At 37.1% G+C, this 24,049-nt stretch overlaps 1 protein-coding gene across 2 annotated transcripts in view; it reads right to left on the bottom strand.

Annotated features, from left to right (window-relative positions):
- PDS5B (PDS5 cohesin associated factor B) overlaps window positions 1-24,049 on the bottom strand; it is a 91,792-nt gene that overhangs the window by 14,659 nt on the left and 53,084 nt on the right. For both annotated transcript variants that reach the window (XM_086481872.1, XM_086481873.1), the window contains exons 22-28: window positions 21,367-21,503; window positions 14,167-14,290; window positions 8,539-8,743; window positions 3,929-4,043; window positions 3,429-3,561; window positions 2,536-2,655; window positions 2,121-2,183 (exon numbers count right to left, since the gene is read on the bottom strand). In XM_086481872.1, the coding sequence (XP_086337998.1) occupies window positions 2,121-2,183; window positions 2,536-2,655; window positions 3,429-3,561; window positions 3,929-4,043; window positions 8,539-8,743; window positions 14,167-14,290; window positions 21,367-21,503 (897 nt within the window). The remainder of the gene's footprint in view (window positions 1-2,120; window positions 2,184-2,535; window positions 2,656-3,428; window positions 3,562-3,928; window positions 4,044-8,538; window positions 8,744-14,166; window positions 14,291-21,366; window positions 21,504-24,049) is intronic.

The following is a 24,049-nucleotide window of genomic DNA, read 5'->3' as shown; positions in this document are numbered from 1 at the left end:
GGATTATCTTTCAGACATGCCAAATACCTCCAGCTCATACTAACTTTTGAGAGAGCTGAAAGAGTTTGGTTACTCCTAAAGAGAAGATATCTTCATGACAAACACCCATGTACAAAAATGCTGAAATAAAGACCGTTTCCTATATTTCTCGTTATCTAGGATGATCCCTCTTCTATTTCAGTATTAGATTCTAGCTATGTCTAAAATTAGTGATAGATAAAAAAAGTTCAATGTGCACATCATAGCAGCTCTGAGTGTTCCTTTTTCATAGATATGCACCATGGATGTGCTGGTTATACTTCTATAGCCAGAGGGAATTTTACACTTACGAAGGTTCACCGTGCACTCGGTACAAGAAAAACAGCACATCCTTTCCAAAAATAAAACTTGGAGAACAAAATCCAGGTTAAGAATTTACATCTATTCATTTAGAACTTCATGTTAAACAATAAGCAAATACAGGAAGAGCACAAAAGCAGAAGTATGTTCACTGGACTGTATTTCCTACTAAGGAGGGTCTAACACTAACAGGACCTGCACTAACAGCTTCTCCCTTACCACAGAACCTACACTCAAAGCCTTGCTGCCCTCAGATACTGTTCCTTGCCTATACCCACCCCACTAAAAACCCACTCCACTCAAATCAGTCTTCCATTCCCCAAAATAAGACTCCCTAGACTAACTCTCATTTCACATTGCTTCTCATGAAAATTTCTGGTGGTCAAATACACATCTGCTGTTACAAAATTTCAGAACAATAAAAAAGAAGCTAGAGTACCTGGCGCTAGAAATTTAAAATAGTATAAAAGCCACTTTAGGATTCAAAAGAATTTCCATTAGGATATATGGAGCTACTGGAGACAGTCCAGCAAAGGGCCACTAAGATGAAGAAGGGACTGGAGCATTTTTCACATTAGGAAGGTCTGAGAGCACAGGGGCTTTGGACTAGATGACCTCCAGATGTCCCTTCCAAGCTCAAACATTCTGTGATTTTTTTCATGATAGCATAAACCTTGTTTCTTGTTTAGTACTGTCACAGTACACTTAAAATATGAAGTCTGGTACAAACTAGCAAGAATGTTTTATGTCAAAAACTGATGAGAGAACTTAATATTGACTACTGACCAGAAATTGGAAGACACACAACGTCATTTTAAAAACTTCTGTGTCTTTAGTAAGAACTGAATCTCTAATCAATGGACTTCAAATACTCAAACGTGTAATACAGTGATGATATATTCCAATCAATAAATGTTGGCTTTCAACTTCTAATTAAAAAGATGCTCCTGTACATCTCCATATTTTCCTAACCTGCATTCCTCCTCTATTCCTTAAGTTACTACCTCACAGCTAATGCTTCATTAGACAAAGTTAAGGGTAATGAGGGTGCTGCGCTTTTATTTCTTTTGCAAGGTAGAAAATTAATGTTCTCCTGCAATCTAGAAGAGGGCACATTAATCTAGATGAAAACCATAATTTTTCTTTTCCTTTACTAGACTTAATTTTATTCTAAAGCATATCTGGTTTCAGTTTTAGTGAAGAAAAAACATTGCCATTCAATACAATGCATTATCTAGAAAGAATAAATTAATATAACCATGTAACAGTCAGTTATCTTGTAAGATGCTGTAAAATGGTATTCAGCTTTGCCAAAGATTAATTTATGCGAGTTTTAAAGTAGTTTACATTAGAGTTCTCCATAGCTGTCACTTCAAACACAATATTGTAGTCTTCTGCAGAAAAAAAGGTTAACAATTTTGCAAACTTGTGAAATATTATGGGGTTTTTTTGGACTTTCTCTTTTTAGAGACAACAGGCTTTGCTTACTATTACCACAACCCAGGAGAGACAGCAGCAGTTTTCCCTTCTACCTATCTCTTTCTCTCCACCTGTTTACCAACCTTCGGTATATAAACCCTTTGGGCAGAAACAATCTATCTTCTTAAACATTAAGTGTTTAATTAACTACATGTTGGTTTTCTTAAAAAACAAAACAAAACCACAACGCACGCACAAACAAAAAAAAACACCTCACAATACACAAAAAATGAAACCAAAACTGCAAACACAGCACCAAACCCAAAACTTCCCCCCGCCCCCCCACACCCCCCCATACATACCTTTCCAGGAGTAAAAAAAGACTTCATTTCCGGAGGAAGATAATTTTTGGTGTTACTGAAATTCTGTAAAGAAGATGGGGTGGAAATCACAGCAATAATCAGTAAACTAGACACATACATTTTGGAGGTAGTACTGAAAGATTTTCTTTACAACATTTATGCTTTTGAAATTTTACACCTGAACAACAATGTCTCAAGGCAGTGGGGGGTGGGGTAGGGGGAGAAATCAGGGTGTGTACATCATATATACATATTTATGAAAACACATACATACATTTTCATGTGCTACATTATAACAGGGAGAAATCTGAAGTTACAAGAACTATTAAAAACCCCAAAAAACCAGAATTACAGCTAACAGATTTAAACAGACTTATCTCAAGAAAAATTAAATGCCAAGGATGCCAAGGTATACCTTGTCAGGTTGAGTAAAATATCTGGCTGGAAGTACAGGGTCTTTAGGGGATTCCAAACTGTATGTTGTACTCTTTGACATAATGATATTCATTGCTACATCACAGACTGTGTATAATTTCTGTAAATAATAAAATTTAAAAAAACAGACAACATTTTAGAAGTTCAACATAAATCTTAATAGAGGACAGTATCTTTTAAGCACAGAATTACAAGAACTCACAGTTTAAAAGCAATCATCTTAAACATTTAACTTTAGCCTGTATCCAAACAGTGTATCTCACAGGGTATATATAGAGGAACAAAATACAAAATATATATAAATAAATAAATATATATAAATATAGGAACAAAAGACAAAAGCACTGTAGGCCTAGCAGTTAAGACAGCTAGCTTTCATGATCTTTCTACACTTAAAAATAGCGTATGCTATGGTTTCAAAGACAAAGCTAAAAAAAAAAAAATCTAATCTTTGTGGGAAAGACAGAAAAGTGACAAACCTATACCTTATGTCATGCAAAAATGTCAAAAACAAGACCAGGGTTTGATACATTCACGACAATACACTCTGAAGACATCTAACGCATGTACTTTTCTTCCTATACTCTTGCACTTTTAAAATAAAATATTACAAAGCACTTTAGTGGATGATTTAAACAGTAAAAACTGCAAACTATTACAACTCCCTTGCAAATCTGCAAGATGTACCAAAGGATAGGAAAATAACTGTCATCTAAACGACAATAAAGATAATCATTGCAGTATATAAAATACCATCTCCCACATACAATACTATTGAAAGACATTCTGAAGTTGGTGTATAAACAAAAAGCAACTCATTTCCAGAAGCAGGACAGAATTAAATGCAATTTCCAATCAAAAAGTATCACCTACTTCATTCATTTTTGGATCATCTGGTCCTTGAGCATCCTTAGTCTGTTTGATATTTTCTACCATTTTTCTGATAAACGCATGACTGTTGTTTTCATTTTTAGCCATCAGTATTTCCAGTATGAACCACAGGCACCTAATGGAGAAATGCAGTACTCCTCGTGAATAAAAATGCAAAAGAAATTATTCAAAAAAGCACATTTGAGAAAGTGGTTTACTCTAGGTTTTCCTAGTATTACAAATTTGAACCAGTCTAACTCTGGGAAACCAGTTCTTTAGAACAAAATACAGGTTGGATGAGCAGAAGGTAAAGGTTCCTCTCTAAGATATCACAGAGCACTAAAAACTCATATATACTATTTCTCACAACATTTTACAGAAATAATTGCCATTGTTACGTGCACCGGACAGTGTACCAGGGTACCCCAATGAATTAAAATTTCACTTAGAATAAAATTAGATTGTTTTAATCCTAGAAATAACACTATTAAAAGTAGTCTTACTCTTTAATGTCCTTGAGTTGTTCAATGTCCTGGACTTTGACATAATCTGGGTCATGAGCTAGAAGGTGGATAGTATATGGAACAACATACTCTGGTAGAAGTGACAACAGTTTCTCTGAAAAGCAGAAGAAAGATGTATCAAAAGACTACATACCAAGAAATATGCTTTTCTGCTACAGAGGGAAGAGCAAAATTTAAGGTCGGCATACATTAAGATAAAGTATAGGCACACGTGGGCCTACCATTTCTTTATGATGTTGCATCTCATGGTTGATGTGCAGAAGTTTCATGCATGCAAAAATTAAGATTTTAAGTATCTCTCACCCAGGAGTGCATATTTTCTAACTACCTTGATAATACAGCTACAGTCATACAATTCTTTTCTCAGTTCAAAGCCTGTATTTGGAAAAACTTTCAAAAATAGAAGTGAGGATAGATCACAAAATCCATCTTAACTGCAAGATGTGATACCAGCACAGTTGCAGGATAAACTACTATTCTTTCTTTGGACATTGCAGTGTGCAGCCTTGTTGTCAACAGAACAGAAAGAAATGTCCTTTGCAAGGGCTTTGCAGTCAAATTACCACAATGTTCTCCAAACCCGCAGCCTACCTTATCTGTTTAAAGAAGGGACAGGGGGTAATATGAAAGCTATAACAAAGTAGTAGTGGACTGAGTTTGAAAGGCTCAATCCCACTTGAACAGAGCAGCACAACTGAACTATGACATTGAAAGCATTCAAAACTTTTTCTAGCATCCTCTGAGACTTGTAAGTAGTCCTAAGCAAGCATTGCAGAAGAAAGTCTTTCCTACATCACAACAGTCAGATGGCCTATTTTCCTCAGATTCAAAACGCAAGCATTGGTGACAAAGGCCCTCTGATCACAACATACACATTCCATAAGGTAACAAATTCCTGAGCTAACCAACAATATGCAGAGTGAACTTCAGCACCCCAAAGTCTGATGATGAAAATCAGAATAAAAAAGGTCACAACCCACAGGGCAAGGACAACAAAAAGAGAAGTTGTATACCAAAAGTCAAAAAGCATTTTGCAGAAAATGTCCACGCTGCTTTCTTTGGCCTAATGACTGAGAGGATCTGGAGGATGCACAGCACACCCAAGTTATTAAACCTGTACCCTGTGCAACAGGCAGGACAACAGGCAAAGAAGGCATTCTTGTATTCTACATATATTAGTATAGTACAAGCAACTAATCTTGGGTGCTCGCGGCAAATGCAAAGTCATAGTATTAACACGTGATAAACACTTGGATGTACAGGTGAAGGAAGGAGGGAAATTCCTGTCTCTGCTTTTGAAAAATTACATTTTTGAGCTAGTAAGTGGTCATGGAAGACATGACCAAGTCTGGAAAATCTTCTTGCGGTAAGCTTTTAACTATCCCATATTAGGTTATGAACATGAAGTCCAAACATCTGTAAATTATTATATATAATAATATTTGAAAACTGTATTTTAAAATACATTAGAACATTGACATTTTAATCTCTAATACATGTATTCATGTGAGACGTGCTTGACAAATATTGTGCACATCAAAATATATCATTATTGTAGATTTCAGAAGACTAACTAAATAATTGCCATGCATAAGTCAAGTCTTAATCTATCCCGTTCTGAAAGGTCTGCATAAATACAGATAACACACAGCCTACATAAAATATCTGGACTCATTCATAATAGCAAGGAAAGCGTTCAAAATTAATAAAGGCCCACAGAAGACAGTCCTGTCAAGTTCCAAGGATACACTTTTAGACAGCCATTGCAGTTAATGCAGTTAATCATGAGGAGTAGTATCTCTACTACATAAATTGTAAGCCATTGTAAGTTTTGAAAGAAACAATAAAATCACCCAATTTCTTTCCATTTTAAGCTGTATTTATCTAATTGAAATCCAGTGTACTTTGCAAAGCAGTTTTTAATGTGTTTCAAGTGACATTCCACTATTAACTTTAAAAATATCCTTCTCTTCTTCGAGCACTGTCCTGCATTTTAGCCAGCAGCTGTTTGCGTAACTAAATAAAAAAATAAAGATGTGGCAGGGAAGAACATAATTATGATTTCAGAACATTAGCAAAATTGGCTTGCCTTAGACATGTCCCAGACTAACCTGCAATTATTTGTATTAATTAGCAACTTCAACAGAATGCTCATCAAGAGCTCATGAACTCAGTGTTTCTTTAACTTCCTGCCTTTTACAATTTCTAATATAACTATAGTAATAACTCCAGCTGGGTCTGGAAAACAAAGTGAATCAGATCCAGACAAAACAGGAAGAGGACAAATATTGACACACATTATATTTAACCCCGTCACAACAACAAATAGTATTTACACCTTCTTTCCTCATCTCTAATGAAGAAAGACACCCAAAAGGTAGGGTGGCTTTACGGACATGAACTACCAGCACTTGAAACCAGAATGTGCCAAAAACCCTCATGACAGGCCTTTATGAGCATTTAGGAAAGAAACTTGTCAAAAAACCCTAATCTTTACTCTTGTAATTTTTCCCACTTACTGCCTTGCAAGTAAAAGCCCAGCCTTAGAAAACAAAGATACCTATGCAAGACACAAGCATCTACCCAGATGAAACTAGTAACAGATACACAATCAAAATAGGTCTCTTCTTGAGCTGTTTCCACTCTGAATAGTACTTAAGAGAATTTAAGAGGCCTGAGAATAATTCCTGTAATATGTCAGTGTGGAGGAATGAGACATTTTACTGTCTGGTACCAGTCCTTAGGAAGTTTTCCTTAGACAAAGTATATACAAGTTTACCATCTTTTCAACAAATGCTGAAATGCCCCAAAATATCTGAAAGATTGCCTCCTCATCTGTACCAAGTTTTCAAGGAAAAAGGTATCACAAAATCACATTTATAGATTCAGAAGAATGGCAGTATTAATCAAAGATGCAGAGTCTCAGCTCAAGTTTCTTGTGAAGCTTTTCAAAGGAGGTACTATCGTCATTAGTACTCAGTTACTGCAGGGCCAGTAGGGAGAATGACAGAGGGAAGCACATACACATTCAAACAGTATGATTTTACCAGAACTGAGCTTCAGCTGTACTATTGCAATAATGATTTTTTAAGATGCAAACAGGTCAAGGCATTTTATTTGTTAAAAGCTCACACTGGTAAATCTGAATGTCACAAAGTTAACATTTGTAATCCTCAAAAAAATACTGCAAACTGTATTTAATCCAGACTCCTCACAGATTATAGCACATATTGAATCAATGGCATCTCTCAAGGTAAGTCTTTCAGTATGAAAAAAAAAAACCCACCATCACCAGGCAGACTTTGAAGGTCCTACTGGACAAAAAAAAAATTTTAAAAAAAATCATCACACACAACTAGGCTCCTCTTCATTTCTTCCACAGATTTTTGATAGTAACTTTGCAGCACCTATCTTAATATAGTTAGGAAATCAGCAATTACTTTAATCATATGAGAATTCTTATACTTTCCTCCTACATAACTAAGGAGAGTTAAAAGAATTTTCAACTTCAAGAGGAATAGTCTTAGGATGACTTAAAGGCATTTGCTCAATGGATTCTTCTTTTTTACATGTTATTAAGAAGGGAGAAAAGCGCTGCCTTTTTTTTAGGACTAATTAACAATACACAAAAGGGTTTCAAAAAGGTTTCTCTCCAGACTTATTCTCTGATCAAAGTCTAAGGGGACCAAGGCGCACACAGACCGAGATGGCTAATATAAAGTCTGTGATTCATAAATGCAGAAGAAAATCGGTTATCTGCCAGCACCTGTGAGATCAGATTCACAAAACAGGTCTGGTCTATCCTAAGACGAGAAGAAAAAAATCTCCTTCGTTTCACAAAGGTGAAACCTTCAGTAATCTTTCAAAGAAATTAAACTTTCAAACCCTCTTACGCAAAATGCCCATAAAAGTCATCTGTATGAACATAACCTTCTTCATAAAAGTCTGCTTTTTCCTATGAGCATGTACCAGTGTTGTCACACTGCATACTTGTATCTCTGAGTAATTCAAAAGGTAAAAGGACTGATTTTATAAAAGCAAAATAGCTAACATTAGTCCATAGTAACTTACTAAGCACTCCCATGATCAGAATCCTGGCACTGGGAAGAAAGAGTTACATAAACTCATCTGAAGCGCCTACAAATATAGTTCTTTGCCAGCATAAGACAAGATATGAAGCTTCGCAATATAGCAGCACAAAGACAGTCAATTTAGTACAGCGTTTATGTCATTAGGGTTGCATATTATTAATTATTGAAGTAAAATTAATCATTGCCACTTAACTTACAACATAATTAACCATTAAGTTCAAACAGTACACATAACTGCCTTGAAAAACTACTGCACTTCCAACATACTTAGGCATAAGAATTTGCACAGCTTAACAAAACTGAAAGATCTCAGAAATGCCTATTAAAAAACTCAAAAGAAAATCTGGACTCTATTTTCAGTTTTCATTAGATACCTCTAAGTGAAATTTACAGCCATTCTACTTATAGAAACAGAAAACCATTAATATTTTCACAGTCTACTCACATTTACATTTGAACTACAGCACTTGTACCAAAAAGCGACTTCTATTCTCTTACCACTAACTGCTGCATGTTGCTTCAGATACTCCCTTCTGACATTTATGTTCTTCACAAGGCACTGCCTAGCATGAGCTCTTCTCTCTTTCACGGGATCTTTTGCACACAGTGCACAAATAGCCATATATTCTAGTGGCAGCCGTAGTCTAGAAAGGCCTTTGTGAAGTTTCTGAGCAAATATTTGTCTCACTTGGTAACATTCATCCTATTAAAAAAAAAAAAAAAAGGCAAAAACAAAAAAGGTAACAGTAAAATTTTCTAAAAGAAATATAGACTGTGAAATAAAACATGGAAGCATGGGTAAATATGCCAAAATCAATTTCAGACCTTGCAGCCACAGAAACATAAGAATTGTAAGAATGTTTTTAACGACAAATCAAAGCAATTAAATTGAATTAATCAGTTGAAGCTTCCCTTAAAAAAAGGAGAAGAATTAAGATTCAGAAACTGTACAGGAAGATATCACACTCAGGACCCAAGGCCTACTTTAGCAAAGTACTGAGACATGGAGTTGATGAAATTGTTTACAATAGGACCTCTTGCTTTATGCAGCCAAAGTCAAAGATCTGCACCAAACCAGTGTTTAGCTACCAGTAACGTAAACGCTGTATTGGTTTTACTATGGCAATTTCACAAATTTTCATCAAGCCGTTAATATCAGAAAGCAAACAGAATTCAACAGAATTACCAGGTAAGATAAGGTCAAATGGTGAAGAGAGTACCAAGTATTTCCATTATACTGTGGAAACCTATGAACTATGACTGAGCATGAAGAGAATAACCCATCTCTAAGAGTTGCCAAATAACACAAAGTAAAATAACATGAAGGTGGCAAATGTACTTCTACAATTTATTAAGTAATGTATTTCCAGAACAGATATGAACTTCAAAATTATCTGTATGAACATAGCCTACATACTTTAAGGCACCATTTACTATACCACAAACCATTTAGTAACACAGGCCAAGGAAGGTTAACAGAAGTAGGTGCAAAAGACAGAAGAAAATGTACAGAAAAACATAAGGTAAACAAGGCCACCAAAACAGCTTGGTGTATTCAACCTGCCAAAGAAAGGTCAAGAGGAAAGATTTGTTACCTCTGAATATGAAAAAAACCCCAACCTTTAACAGGAATAAGCAGCTATTTTAGTCAAACGACAGTTTTGAAACCAGAAAGAATTGAAGAGGATTTCCAGCTATGAGCCAAGAGGAAGTGCAGAGACAAAAACCTACCCACTGGGAACATTGACTCTGCTAAATTTGCAAGTGGCATCAAAAGAGACCATGCATTAGATAAAGCAAGCCTCCCTCCCCCGCCCCCCCCCCTCAAAAAAAAATTAAATCTAGAAGAAATTAATCAAGCCTCGTTTTCACTTCTGTGCTTCAAGCCATAGTCTTCCTCTATGGACTGAAACCCTGAAATGCCTGCTATAGCCAGAGTCGAAGCAACCCAAGACCACAAACCCAAACCGTGATACCTATTCCAGACCTATTGCCTCTTTATAGCAGATCCACCCCCCAGCAGAAAGCTAAGATACAGCTCCCTTCCTGCTCAGTAACATCACCTAAGTCTAAAGCCTTTGGCAAGCGTAGAAGAGAACTGTGCCTAGTTGGTATATTGACAAGGACGCACGTCCTCCTTGACTCAGAGGACAAAGTATAGTTCATTGTTACTGACTGCATTCTGTGGCACAAATTGGAATGATTATTATTTCTTTATCTTTTAATATTGAGAATAACCTTAAACTCAGCTCAGGTACACTAATTCCCTGAGAAGGGGGATGAAACTCAACCAAGTTATACATTTTTTTGTGGCATACAAATAAAACAAACCCCATACATTAGGCCAATTTATATATCTACTTCTCTGAATGTAATGCAAAATCACCATTTAAAAGTATTTTTTAAAAAAATAAAATTTGTAAAGCAGCATGTACCCCTCAGACACAACACTGATTCTGGAAAATGGACAAAGACTTACTTAAACAATTAGAACACACTCAGAATTGACAAAGAAAATCAAAAAAGCTTTGGGATTTCTTTTAACAAATTAAATTTATGCAATCTAGAAGATTTATTCTAAAGACAATTAAAATTGTATTTTCAACAGCAAAGCTTATTAGATCTTAAATCTGGTCTTAAAGCCTGTTAAACACAGAAGTACTTAATGCTATGCTCATTTGTTTTCTACTCTATTTCAATACAAAGCTCTGCCGACATCAAAATTTGTTCTGCAGATCAAAATTTAACAGGTTTGGCCAAACACATACATAACTTATTTTAAAATTACTAAAACTACATGCATTTAGTCATCACAAAGTCTCTGTCTACCAGTACAACCATAATACACCAATTAGTGACAACGCTTAATTATGTATTCAGTGCTCTAACCATTCCACATTACAAAGTAGCAGTCTCAGGGGAAAAAAAAACAATAGCCAACACAGAACCATAGCGGAACCCATGCAACCATTACAGACCTTAAAAATTAAGTTTTTCCTTTTATTTTATCTGCTTCCTCATCTGTCCACTTAAAAGAAAATTTGCTGTAAACTAAACTGCATAACACTAGAGTCAGCCTGACATCACTTGAATGTACTAATTTGTGGCTAGAATTGATACTGTTAAGAATGAATAAACTTTTAGAATAATCAGTTCCATCAAGAAATGGATTCCAATACCAAACATTCTAAGCATAAACATATATGTATGCATATGTACACATGCAAATATCTCATACAGATGGTTTCCATAGGAGATTAATACAGTTCCACTTATAAGTGTAAAAGTCACTGAAACCGTTAGTTACTCTGCATCTGAGGATCTGAATCCAATATCATGTCAGAGAGAAAGGAAACAGAAGACCTCAAGAAAATCTAGAAAAGTTAATCTTAAGTATTGAAAATCCATTAGGAGCTGCAGAGAACAGTAAAGGCAGAATTCCTGTTGTGACAGAGCTTATAATCTAAATTCTAGTAAACAAGAAAGTCACAAAAGGCAAAGAAATATCAGTAAATGAGGAGGAAAAAGTAACAAAAGTGATACTATAGTGGAACAGATTCTCCTGGAAGCTATGTCAAGGCATATGGATAGCCACAGGGAGGCTATTAGAGACAGCCAACATGGCTTTACAAAGGACAAATCATGCCTGACTAATCTAGTAGCCTTTTACAATGGAGTGATCGCACAGGTAGATAAAGAAAGAGCAACTGATGTCATCTACCTGGAGTTCCATAAGGCCTTTGACAGTCTCATACAACATTCTTATCTCTAAATTGGACAAGGGAGGTGATTCTCCCTTTCTAACGTGCTCTCATGAGACCCCACCTGGAGTACTGAGTCCAGCTCTGGGGCCCCCATTACAAGAAAGACATGGAGGTGTTAGAGCAGGTCCAGAGGAGGGCCATGAAAATGGTCAGAGGAACACATGTCCTATGAAGAAAGGCTGAGAGAGTTGGGGTTGTTCAGCCTGGAGAAGAGAAGGCTCTGGGGAGACCTTACAGCAGCTTTAAATGTATGAAGGTGGCTTATAAGAAAGACTGAGAAAGGTGTTGGTTTTTTTTATCAAGGCCTGTAGTGAAGGGACAAGGGGCAACAGTTTTAAACTGATAGAGCTTAGGTTTAGATCGGATATAAGAAAGAAATTTTTTACAATGGGAGTGGTGGGATACTGGAACAGGTTGCCCAGAAATGATGTAGATGCTCCATCATTGGAGGTGTTCAAGGCCAGGCTGGATGGGGCTTTGAGCAACCTGGTCTGGGGGAAGGTGTCCCTGCCCATGGCAGGGGAGTTGGGACTAGATGATCTTTAGAGGTTCCTTCCAACCCAAACTATTCTATGATTCTATAGAAAGATGTGACACTAACTTGTTTATAAATGTTGATGACCCTAACTTAAATCTCATCTCTCAAAATTCCCTTTTGAAAATTGAGGAGAGGAAGCATTAGACCCAAAGATAGCAAAAAAAAAAAAGGGACAACACATCTGTTAACAATACCTACAAACAGTTAAGATGATGCAGGTGGAAAATAAGCAGCAAAAAAGAGAGAGACTGATGAAATGGAAGGCAAGGAGCTTGCACCTAATGTACTTAAATAGTCAAAACAATGAAGGCAAATACCGATAGAGAAGAACTGCAAGGTTAGCATCTCCAATAAACAAAAATTTGCCACAGGAGCAAAATGACTGAAGGAATGAAGAGATTTTGATCAGTGGGACCAGAAGAAAACAGAACTTGCAAATACTATATTGGCAAGGCTAGTCTGGCACGACATTATCTGGCTAGAACTTCCTTTCCAGAACAGAGACAGATCTTGCTTGTCATTACAGTAAGTGGTTATTTTCCTGTCTACTAATTTTGTTCTGAATTGTAAAAATCTTTAAAACTCATTTTGGCCTAAGACTAACATTTCTATTAGGTTTTGGAATAGGAAGATTGAAAAGTATCAGTCCTCGCTTTGGGTGTAAAGACCTTCAGTTATTACCACTGAATTTCTGCTGCATTTTTGTTAGATTTTATCTGCTTAAGTGATTTTAACTTTTGTTCCATTTCTGTTGTTTTTCATAGCATTGGGAACTGAGTAAGGACTCCTTTCCATAGGAACACAAAAGCCTAAAATCCACATAAACACTGTTAAAAAAAAAAAATACTAGCCTAATACAGACTGTCTTACTCGCATATGAATGATTTTTCTAGCCTAACTGTACCCAACTCCAAACAACTTAAGAACTGAAAAAGATACTCTATATGAAAATAGAATACATCCACACAGGAGCTATAATTTGTATTTTTTAATATTAAATGCCAACTTTAAGTCTTCTGACATTTAAAATGGCTTGCAGCTTTTAAAGCTTTAGGCAGTCACAGGAATTAAGGTCTAGAATGGAATATCATTATTATTGCAGATATCTTCTAGAATGGATTCCTTCCAGAGGATTTCTTTCCTTTTGTAAAGTCACGAGAATACCAGCAGTTACACAAGTAACACCAACACGAGTCCCTCCATGATCACCTTATGCTTGGAGTGTGAATCAATTTCTGTAGAATTTGCTAAGTCTACAAGACAAGAACACAGAGGATCTCTATACCTCTACTTACATTTTGAAATTTACTTCCTTTCTGCTACTTTGGGCTCACAGGCAGAAATTAAGGATGAAAATTCCAACATCTAATGAGAAATCTCTCCCCACCTCTTTCAATATTTAAAGGATGCCAACTATCTTTGCACACCTCTGCATTCCAAATATATTCTATCCAAGTATCAAGAAACCAAGGTCACTGTTGTCACCAAGTCCAACATACGTTACGTGGTCTCATTTCAATCTCTAATAACGTCATAATGTGGCTGGGGTATTACTTTAAATCAATACTGAATTCCTTGGTTTATCAATATTCTAACATTTCACTACTTTAAGTTTGCGTTCCTCCACTGGGCAGCCCAGTACTATAGATCTAATTCTCATCCAAAATCAGTTTTCAGGATTATATAGTGGGAAAATAAATTCATGCCAAAGCTGGATGTTTTGCATAAAATCAGATTAGCAGAAGTATACATAACATAGAGAATAAACAACATATATACTCATACATTTGCTAATAACCCAGAAGTCCCGCCTGATTTCCTTACATTTATGGCTAGTGCACACAGCTGGTATTGTTCTAAGGTGATGATTTCATGGTAACAAGGTTCTTGTGCCAACTTCACAATAGCATTCCCTGCAGCCAGCCTCAACCGAGACATATCAGGTTTACTGAAAAACAAGCACATGGATTATAAAAGTTAATTAATAAAAAAATCATGTAATTGTTTGACTTAAATCCCAAGAAATTTGCCGAAAACAGGTACTTTAAAAAGAAGGAAAAGTTTCCATGGACTTTGCTGTCCCCACCCCACCAAATTAACAGCAGAAGTAACTGTAAACCAAAAGTAGTTTCCATGTCACCACATTTTATAGCCTGTTACCACATACCCATTACCTTGCCCCAACTCAGCAACGAAAATATTCTTTGGAACTTCCTAGAAGTTCCACATGGGTGTGAAACATTTTAGCTGTGTACTGGACCAGCACAGTCCAAATAGCCCCTGAGACACCTCATTTAGCCTGTAAGATACTTCTATTCAGCGTGCTCGTTTTCCTTCAGCAAGGGGCTCCTGCCAAAGTAGCTACCAACTTCTAGTCCCCAAAGTTGCCAAACTTTTTCTAGTAATGATAGCTCAAAATCCATGCTGCAAGTCAACATAACTTGAGATTAATTAGGTATTATGACAGGTGACTAACTGAATGGTATTTTTAAGACAATAGCAAAAAAGGATTTAGCAAGTGAAAAAGTTTTCAACATGCTGACTTGCACACCCAAACTGCACTCCCACCTAACAAAACATTCCAACTGCTTGCTAATTTTCTTATCAAAAGATGAATGGGTTTTTCTGTAACCTACAATCATATTTAAAAAGGTTATCAGAATACTAAAAGCATCTTCACATGAGCTTTGTAAGGTGATATCCACTCAATGGGTGTATCAATAAACTTAGTTGAGCTTTACTTTCTTAGAAAATTTATTTCAGCAAAGTATATTACTTCTGCCTTTCTTCAGATCAAACAAATTAAGAAATTTTATGCATCTCACTTAAAACACTAATGAAATCTATTCAGAAGTGGTATCAGCCGTATCAGTATTCAGAATAATCAGCTTTTTCCTTTGATAACTTGGAGCAGGAATCAAGTCCTATTCTTATTTAGAAATAATTATTCATTTAAGCAGGACAAACATTGCTTAACTTCTTAATCATTTGCCCTTTAACCTTAGGAAGATCAAACACTGTAGTCTTAAATCCATTGTCATGAAAACTGTATAGATAATTTAAAGAATGAGATAAAAAGGTATTATTAAACACAGAGTGCATGATAAAAACCTGCTAAAGAGCTTAAACCTTAATATTTCTCTGATTAGGCTTTATACATACCTCAGTATTTTATGGAAACCACAACATTTAAAAAAAAAACAAATCATGAGCAACCAAGTGACAGGACAAAAGCTGTACTAACTTTCAAACAAGTCATGAAGATTAACGTGATAACGTCTAATTCTCAATGCTAAATTTCACTTTAAATTGCATCTACTGTAATAAGTGAACCCAATAAAAATTGAATTTTTGCCCTTCAATGACAACTGAGCAATAACGACTTACAAGTACAGAATGAATGAGCCAAAGGAAAGGGTAAAATTAAGAACTTTCAATCTTCCTCAGCTTTGGTAGTGATAACATTTAATTCTGAAAATTGAATCAAAGATATTTCACATAAAAGTTGGCCAAATCCTTACAGAGCATACTTATCACAGAAATACCCACAAGCATGTGTGCACACTGTGGGAAGAAAGGACAGTGTCAGTTGTGCGTATCATTCTTACAGCTGAAGATGAAAGTAAGATCTGCTTTATTCCCCAAAGGATTATCTTAGAAGAAAGTCTTAATTGAGAACTTATTTTTGATCAAATTGTTACAGCCAAAAGCTTTCTGACCTGCATTGTCCCAAAACACACAGTTATTGAGGCTGAAATAAAAGCTTCTGTATGATACAACTGCAGTTTTTGATTACTTCTAATAATTTTGAAAATTAGTACCAGGGATGCCCTTGTCCTATCAGAAACTAAGAGACAGAAAAGGGACCTGGACATCTGTTTTCTGAAGTGCTATCACTGCAAACATTTGAAATGAGAACTGAAGTGCAACCACATGGAAAGATGTTATCGAGTGCAAAACACAGTCTTAATTAAGGTGGTGGGCTGCACAAAGATAATCTAAATAAATATATCTTGAAAACTTATCTGGTGCATGATCATCTTCTCTCGCTTTACAAACTAGCAGGTAAGATTTTTAATTCTACTCCAGAGGATAAATGGCCAGTGTCCAATTTTCTAAGCATTTTCCATGTCCCACAGAATAAAAAGTATGTTTTGAATACAACCGCTGAAAATGTTGCATATCAGATGGTGCAGCAAATTATCTATAGCACAGAACTATACAGTTTAAGTAATTTTTCTCTTGGTCAGCTTCAGTAAGGAAAATGCAGTTAGCATTTGAGAAGAATCTCAATTCAGGTTCATATCTAATATCAATACTTCCAGCAACAGCTAGTGTCCTCTGATACTGAAATACTCTTATTTTATGCTTAGTTAGATTAAAATCTTACTACAAAGACATGCAAGATTCAACTTAGATGTTTCACCTAACCACAAATAGAAAATAAGTATAATCCTGAATTTTAAATTTGTAGGACTGTTTATGACTTAAAAAATGAAAAATAAAGACCTGGAAAGGATGGTTGAGATCTTGTTTTCTGACAAAATTCAATATTAAAACAATCTGACACTGGTGAAATTAACCTACATATGCTAACATCTCAAAGCAATCAGTTGTTGTCTTAAAAGCAATTCAACAAGTCAATCGTACTACTTCAAAGTGAGAAGGATGAACAAAAGCAGGGATTTGTTTATTTGTTTTCCAAATAAACCTTTTTTTGACCTTGCCTTCACCTGACGCTCCAGGCTGAACAGTGCTTTGAAATTTAAAAAATCCCATTCCCTTACACTTGTCACTGCATAGATTTTTAAAGAGGCACGGGGACAGTGTCATTTTTATGGCTGATGAGGACAGTAACACCAAGATAATTACAACACAACTAACGGCCTACATGAGGTCAGATGTCTCCTGAATCCTGCCACCTTCAGTTGACTCTATTTTTAGCAAGTTATACATTGTTTAAAAGAAAAATGCAAGCCATGAACACAAAAATTGACTCTATGTAGAGTGACATCAGATCAAGTACAGTTTAAAAGATTATGTTCCATACTGAACAGACAATTTTACTGTTTCCAAAGCCTACTCTAATTTGGAAGAAGTAGTGTTAGGTTTGCATAACAGGGACACAGTAAGCACTGTCAGAAAGAAGATATCCTTATTGCTTTCTCAAAGGGTGAAGAATAAAGGTCAGGAAGCTTCAGCACGATACCAGCAAGCTCCATGCAGAACTAATGTGCCTGAAACATCACCTCCCCTGCTTCACGTTTTGAGAGTACTTGTTAGCATAGGTGGTATAGCTCTCACAAACAGAGACAATGGAGACCTGCCCTCCTTGCAGCTTAGAGCTTTCTCAAAATGCAATACTGTGAATCAGAATAATTACAATTGGAAGGCACCTCTGGAAGTCATCTAGCTCAACCCCTCTGCTCAAGCAGGGTCACCTAGAGCCAGCTGCCCAAGACAGTGTCCAGATGACTTTTTAGTACCTACAAGGACAGAAATTCCACTACCTCTCTGGACAACCTGTGCCAGTGCTCAGTCACCCTTCACAGGGAAAAAGTGTTTCCCTGTGTTCAGACAGAACCTCCTGTACTTCAGTTTGTGCCCATTGCCTCTGTCATTGAACACCACTAAGAGTCCAACTGCATTTTCTTTACACCCTCCATTCAGTTATACACATTGATGACATCCCCACTGAGCCTTTTCTTCCCAAGGCTGAACTGTCACAGCTCTCTCAGCCTTTCCTCATCCATCAGATGCTTCAATCCCTTAAGCATCTTTGTGGGCCTACGGTGGGGTCATTCCAGTAGCTCCACATCTTTCTTGTACTGGGGAGCCCAGGTGTTCCATCACCTTCTCAGGGATTGAGGTGAGGCCGACTGGCTTGTAGTTAAGCTCTCTGGGTCCTCCTTCCTGTCATTTTTGAAGATAGGAGAGACATGTGCTTTCCTCCAGTCTTCAGCCACCTCTACCAATCAGCTTCCTCATTCAAAGAGGCTCAAGAGTGGCCTCACAATGACATCTGTCAGCTCCCTCAGCACTCATAGGTGCATCCCATCAACGACCATGGACTCATGCATGTCCAGTTTGCTTAAGTATTCTCTAACCTGATCTTCCTCCCCCAAGGGTATATCTTTCTTGCTTCAGACCTTCCCCTGGTCTCCTGAAGGCTCATTTTGCTAGTAAAGACTGAGGCAAAGAAAGTATTCAGTACGCTAACCTTTTCCGTGTCCTGTGTCACCAGGGCTCTTGCTTCATTCAGCAGCAGATGCAACATTTCCCTAGCCTTTCTTTTGCCACCTATTTACTTAAAGAAGCTCTTCTGGTTGCCTTTGTCATCCCTCACTAGATTCAATTCCAGTTGGACTTTGGCTTTCCTAACCTACAGAGATGGTGTCCTCTGTATTCCTGCCAGGTTACCTGTCCCTACTTCCACTTTCTGTATGCCCCACAGAAACATAGAATAGTTTGCATTGGAAGGGACCTTAAAGATCATCTAGCTCCAACCCCCCTGCTATGGGCAGGGACACCTTCTACTAGACCAGGTTGCTCAAAGCCCCATCCAACTGGGCCTTGAACACTGCCAGGGAAGGGGCAGCCACAACTTCTCTTGGCAACCTGTGCCAGTGTCTCACCACCCTCATGGTGAAGAACTTCTTCCTAATATCTAATCCAAATCTACCATCTTTCAGTTAAAACCATTGCTCCTTGTTCTATTGCTACAGGCCCTTGTAAAAAGTCTGCCCCCTTCTTTCTTACAGGCCCCTTTTAAGTACTGGAAGGCCACTATAAGGTCTCCCCGGAGCCTTCTCTTCTCTAGGCTGAACAACCCCAACTCTCTCAGCCTTTTCTCAGAGAAGAGGTATTCCATCCCTCTGATCATCTTCATGGCCCTCCTCTGGACCCAGCTCCAACAGGTCCATGTCTGTCTTATGCTTGGGCCCCAGAGCTGCAGGTGGAGTCTCACCAGAGCAGAGTTGAGGGGGAGAATCACCTCCCTTGACCTGCTGGCCACACTTGGTCAGCCCAGGATATAGTTGGCTTTCTGGGCTGCAAGTGCATATTATCAGCTTATATCCATCTTTTCATCCGCCAGTACTCCCAAGTCCTTTTCTGCAGGGCCGCTCCCAATCCCTTCTTTTGTGTTTGAGTTCTGCCAGGAGCTCCGTGCTTATCCAAGCAGGTCTGCTGAAATATTTGCCTGACCTTCTGCTGTGACCACACATGAGCTTAGAGGAGATGATGCTTTAATACTAACTAACTAGCTTTCATGGGCACTTCTTCCCTCCAGGGCCTTATCCAATGGGACTCTACTAAGCAGATCCTTGAAGAGGCCCAAGTCCATTCTCCTGAAATCCAGCACTGTGATCTTGCTTTTTGCCCTCCTTGCTGCCCTCAAGATAGTGGACTTTAGAATCCTATGATCATTACAGCCAAGGCTATCTTCAACTTTGTTACACCCAACAAGTCCCTCCTTGTTGGCGAGTATGAGGTCGAGCAGAGCACCTCTCCTCATTGGCTCCTCTATCACTTGTGTCAGGAAGTTGTCATTGATGCAGGAAGAACCTGGATTGTTTATGTGCTGCCGTGTTGCTCCTCCAGGAAATATTGGAGTGCTTGAAGTCTTCCATGAGGACCAAGGCCTGTGAGCATGAAGTTGTTTCTAGCTATTTATAGAAGACCTCATCCACTACTTCTTCCCAATCAGGAGGCGTACAGCAGACATCCACTACAATGTCACCCATACCAGTCTGCTCTTTAATTCTAACCCGTAAGGTCTCAGTTGGCTCATCCATCCTCAGGCAGAGCTCCAAGTTCTGGTGTTGAAGACCAACCTCATGTCACTGCAGCATTCTTCCTGCCCTAAAAGTATCCCCAGCCCTCCATTAACTTTAATGACAACTACATCATTATATACAGTTTCTACTACCATTTATAATTTTGAGTACAAAAACAGTGAGAAAATTAGATTTCTAAAACATAGACAGTAAGGAATCATCACTCCAAGCATGAAAACACACAGGATCTACAGAACAACAGTTTGTGATCTATTCACAAACTACTGGATAAACCAACAATATCATCTAAGCAGTTATGCTGAAAAGCTAAATTACTGCCACTTAACTCCCTAGTAACTGGCATGAATGGTCATATTACAGAATTTAAAACAATGAAACAATTATTTACAAGGAGATTTGAGAAAGACTAGACAATTGCTACAAAGATAACACACTAGACAGTTCTCAGGCTTGTAATTTTGCACACACAATATAGGTTCTATTTGCATAATCACTGTATAACATTAAACTCTACCTGAAAATTAAAACCTTTTTACTCATACTGCACAATCCACCCATGCCCTTAATGGCTCTTGTAGACATAAATTTTCAATGTTTGGCAAGCAATAGCAGCTGACAACTTGTCACTTCTCCAACCGCAGAGGATTAAGAAGATACCCAGAAAAACAAGTAAGTTGTCTAACAATCACCTAAAAGATAAATTATTTAGAGACTTAATCTTCTTTACACATTTCCCTTTTCCTTTCACTTTCAGAGGCCTCAAGGGATTAAAGTCTGCCTTCAAGCAGAAATGCCTTATGTACTAGCCATTCCCAACTGGTTTACTGCAACTCGCTATTATTTTTTATTAGAAGGGCTGCCTGTCGGCCTTTGACATACATGACAATTGGTACATCAAGAGGAGCAAGCTGCATTAATAATTAAAACCAATTTTCAATGGGAAAGAGGAAGTTAGTTTATTCTTGCAATATGAGTAATGGGTCTTTGAAGAAAGAGATAAAAGAAAGAAGATAAACCCATTAAAATACAGCTATATCTACAGTGTTTTTTAAAATACCTGAGACTCAGCAAACCTATGAAGGAATCCAGCCAAGCTTACCATCAGTTCTTACAAAATAAGATGTATAAATTGTTAAGCAACCTAACAGAATAGTTTAAGTACTACTTTGACTAAAACTCTCCCCACTTCGCCACAGACATCAAAACATTATGGCCTGTTACATACCTAATTTTCCCTTGCTCTGTTAAATCCCCATCACTGTGTAATATTGTTGTTAGCAACCTCAGAGTAGAAGTTCCTGACTTGCTGTGGTTGTTCTTCATTCCTAGCAACCATCGAACCATCATCTTGATGGCCTGAATCTGAAAAAAAAGTTGATATGCTAAAGCCAAATCACACCATCATCCTAATTTTTAAAATAATCTTCATCTTAATTTAATTACAGTATTTTCCCAAATAATTTTTGCTCCTACAAACATGTCTGTCAAGGCTGCAAAACATCATTTAAATACTTAAAGATAACTAGACGCATTCAACTTTTCACTGAAAGTCTCAAACATTTATTACAGCAAATAAAAATTATACAACATTTAGTTAAAGTTTGAACTGTTTCTTCTACTAAGCAATCGCATATTTTGTCCTGTGAAAATATTTTCTTAATTGAGCTTACATCCACTAAACACTGTGGAATAGGCTAAACAATTTATACTTACTAAGAAAATGTTACTGGATCAGAACACAGAACATATTTTCATTTTCCTACATTCCTATAATTCCTGTGCTTAAACAATCCCTACATATTCATTATTTACATATGTAATACTTGAGTTTAAATTTAAGACATATAAATTAAAAAACACTTCATAGACATTTTGACTGCATCAACCTGTATTAAGGTAACTTGTCCTGGAAAAGAGTATTTCTTTCATGGGTATTTGAAGAAAATACTGTTACTCAGGATAACTTGTCTTTTGCCAACAGAAAAATCAAGTGTTTTGAGGCAACCTTCTAAAAGTATGCAGAATCCAGCAGCTAAATGAAACGCTGAGTAATTTCACATTTCTTTAGTGAAAATAAAGCATGAATTTGAAGGTTAAGTTCATTTTAGTATTTGAATTCCTTTGTCCTTTCATTTTCCTTCTATATGAGGGCACAAGATGACAGAGAAGAGAAAGAGGAGTATCCTCTTACAGCAAAATGAAAATGCTTATCTGAATCATGTAGACATCCTTGGGATAAAAGAAAAACAACAAAACCAAACAGACCAAAACACCAAGCGCTGAAGTTCAAAACACAAAACACAAAAGCTTTAGAAACACTAAGACACTTTTTGTACATGGTAACTTCAAATTTTGTCCTTAATGTGAAAGGTAGTTCTACTAACTTTTACATAAACATTCACAATATCACTAAATGAAATGCATCATATGATTGATCCATTCCATGTAACAAACTGATCACAATGGTCCCTTCAGATCTAAGTTCTAGGATTGTCATCTATACATGACTGTATTTTTTAGCACAGTAGCCCATTACTCCACCTACAGAATTCTAATTCTGTTGGGTAACACCACCAAGAGGTAGGATGTCTGCCAATGCAAATGGAGTTTGTGAAACAGAACAGAAATGAAATTGTCTTGCCCTAGCTTACAAAGGGTCTTCTACTGAAACAGCTATAAATATACACCAGAAGATTTTTAATAGCAATAAAAACAATAATAATAAAAACAATGTATTAATAATAATTATAGCAGCAGCAGATCTTTTGACAGCTTACCAACTCAGTTTGGTGTCATAACTAGCACCTGTAACCACTGGTTCATCCCATTTGTTGGTAGGATGGAAACACGCTAGCTGTATTTGGTCTTCAAGTAAATGACATTCAGCCAGGGAACAGCCACATGCTATCTTCTGCCCAGGCATCTCTGGTCAGCTCTTGAGCAATTTCAGTTTTAACTTTTGCTTCTCTCTTCCCCCTCCACAATTCCTCTCCCCCAGTTTTACTGTCAGAATCTACTGTAGTCTTCCTTCCATGTAGGCAAATCCTAATCCCAGCTCCTTCAGAATATTCCTCTGACCCCACTATGCTCTCTGTTTCTTTGCTGGTGTTCATGATGTTGTGATGACATTCCAGCAACCCTTCAGAATTAAGCATTCCCATAAAATTAATACAGGGCATGAGAATTCCCCCAGTCACTGCTTCTGGCTACCTGAAGACAAACATGACATAACTTTGCACTGCCCTCATATTTTACATTTTTTCTTTACAGGCAAATAGGATAACTATCAAAGGATAATACCAGTTGGAAGGAGTGTCAGGAGGTCTCCAGTCCAATTCCCTGCTCAAAGGAAGGTCAGCTATGGAGTCAGACCACATTGGTCTCCATTTTATACTTTTTGGTCTTGAAAGCCTCCAAGAACGGAGACTGCACAGGCTCTTGGCAACCCGCAACCTCTTGCAACCTGTTCTCATTTTTCTTCCTTATATTCAGTCTGAACCTCTTCTTTCAATTTATGTCCCATTAGCCTGGCCTAGAATTCTCCTCCGAGATTAAAAATTATTATACACAACACGAAAATACTAAGAAAGTCAAAATACAACATGAGTCAGAACCATATCAAAGGCCACAAATGACTGCTTTGTACTCGTCTTAGCAGCACAACATGAACTACGTGTATTCGAAGCGCAAGCAAAAGTGATAGGATGTCATCATTTCTTTCCGAGATAGTGAATATAACTTGACAGGTCTCTGATATGATAAAACTGCAGGTAAACACTAGCTTTACATAACTGTCAGTAGTGAATAAGTATTAATTTTTAAGTTTAAAGTTAACAATTAAAAATAATCAACATTTATAACTGTTTTCTCTGATCTAGAGAATAGCATCATGCCTCCATTGTAAAGGT

This window comes from Leptosomus discolor, chromosome 1, assembly GCF_034619465.1.
Source record: "Leptosomus discolor isolate bLepDis1 chromosome 1, bLepDis1.hap2, whole genome shotgun sequence".
Lineage (NCBI taxonomy): Eukaryota > Metazoa > Chordata > Aves > Leptosomiformes > Leptosomidae > Leptosomus > Leptosomus discolor.
The sequence above is the reverse complement of the archived record's forward strand: the minus strand, read 5'-3'. Positions and strand labels throughout refer to the sequence as shown.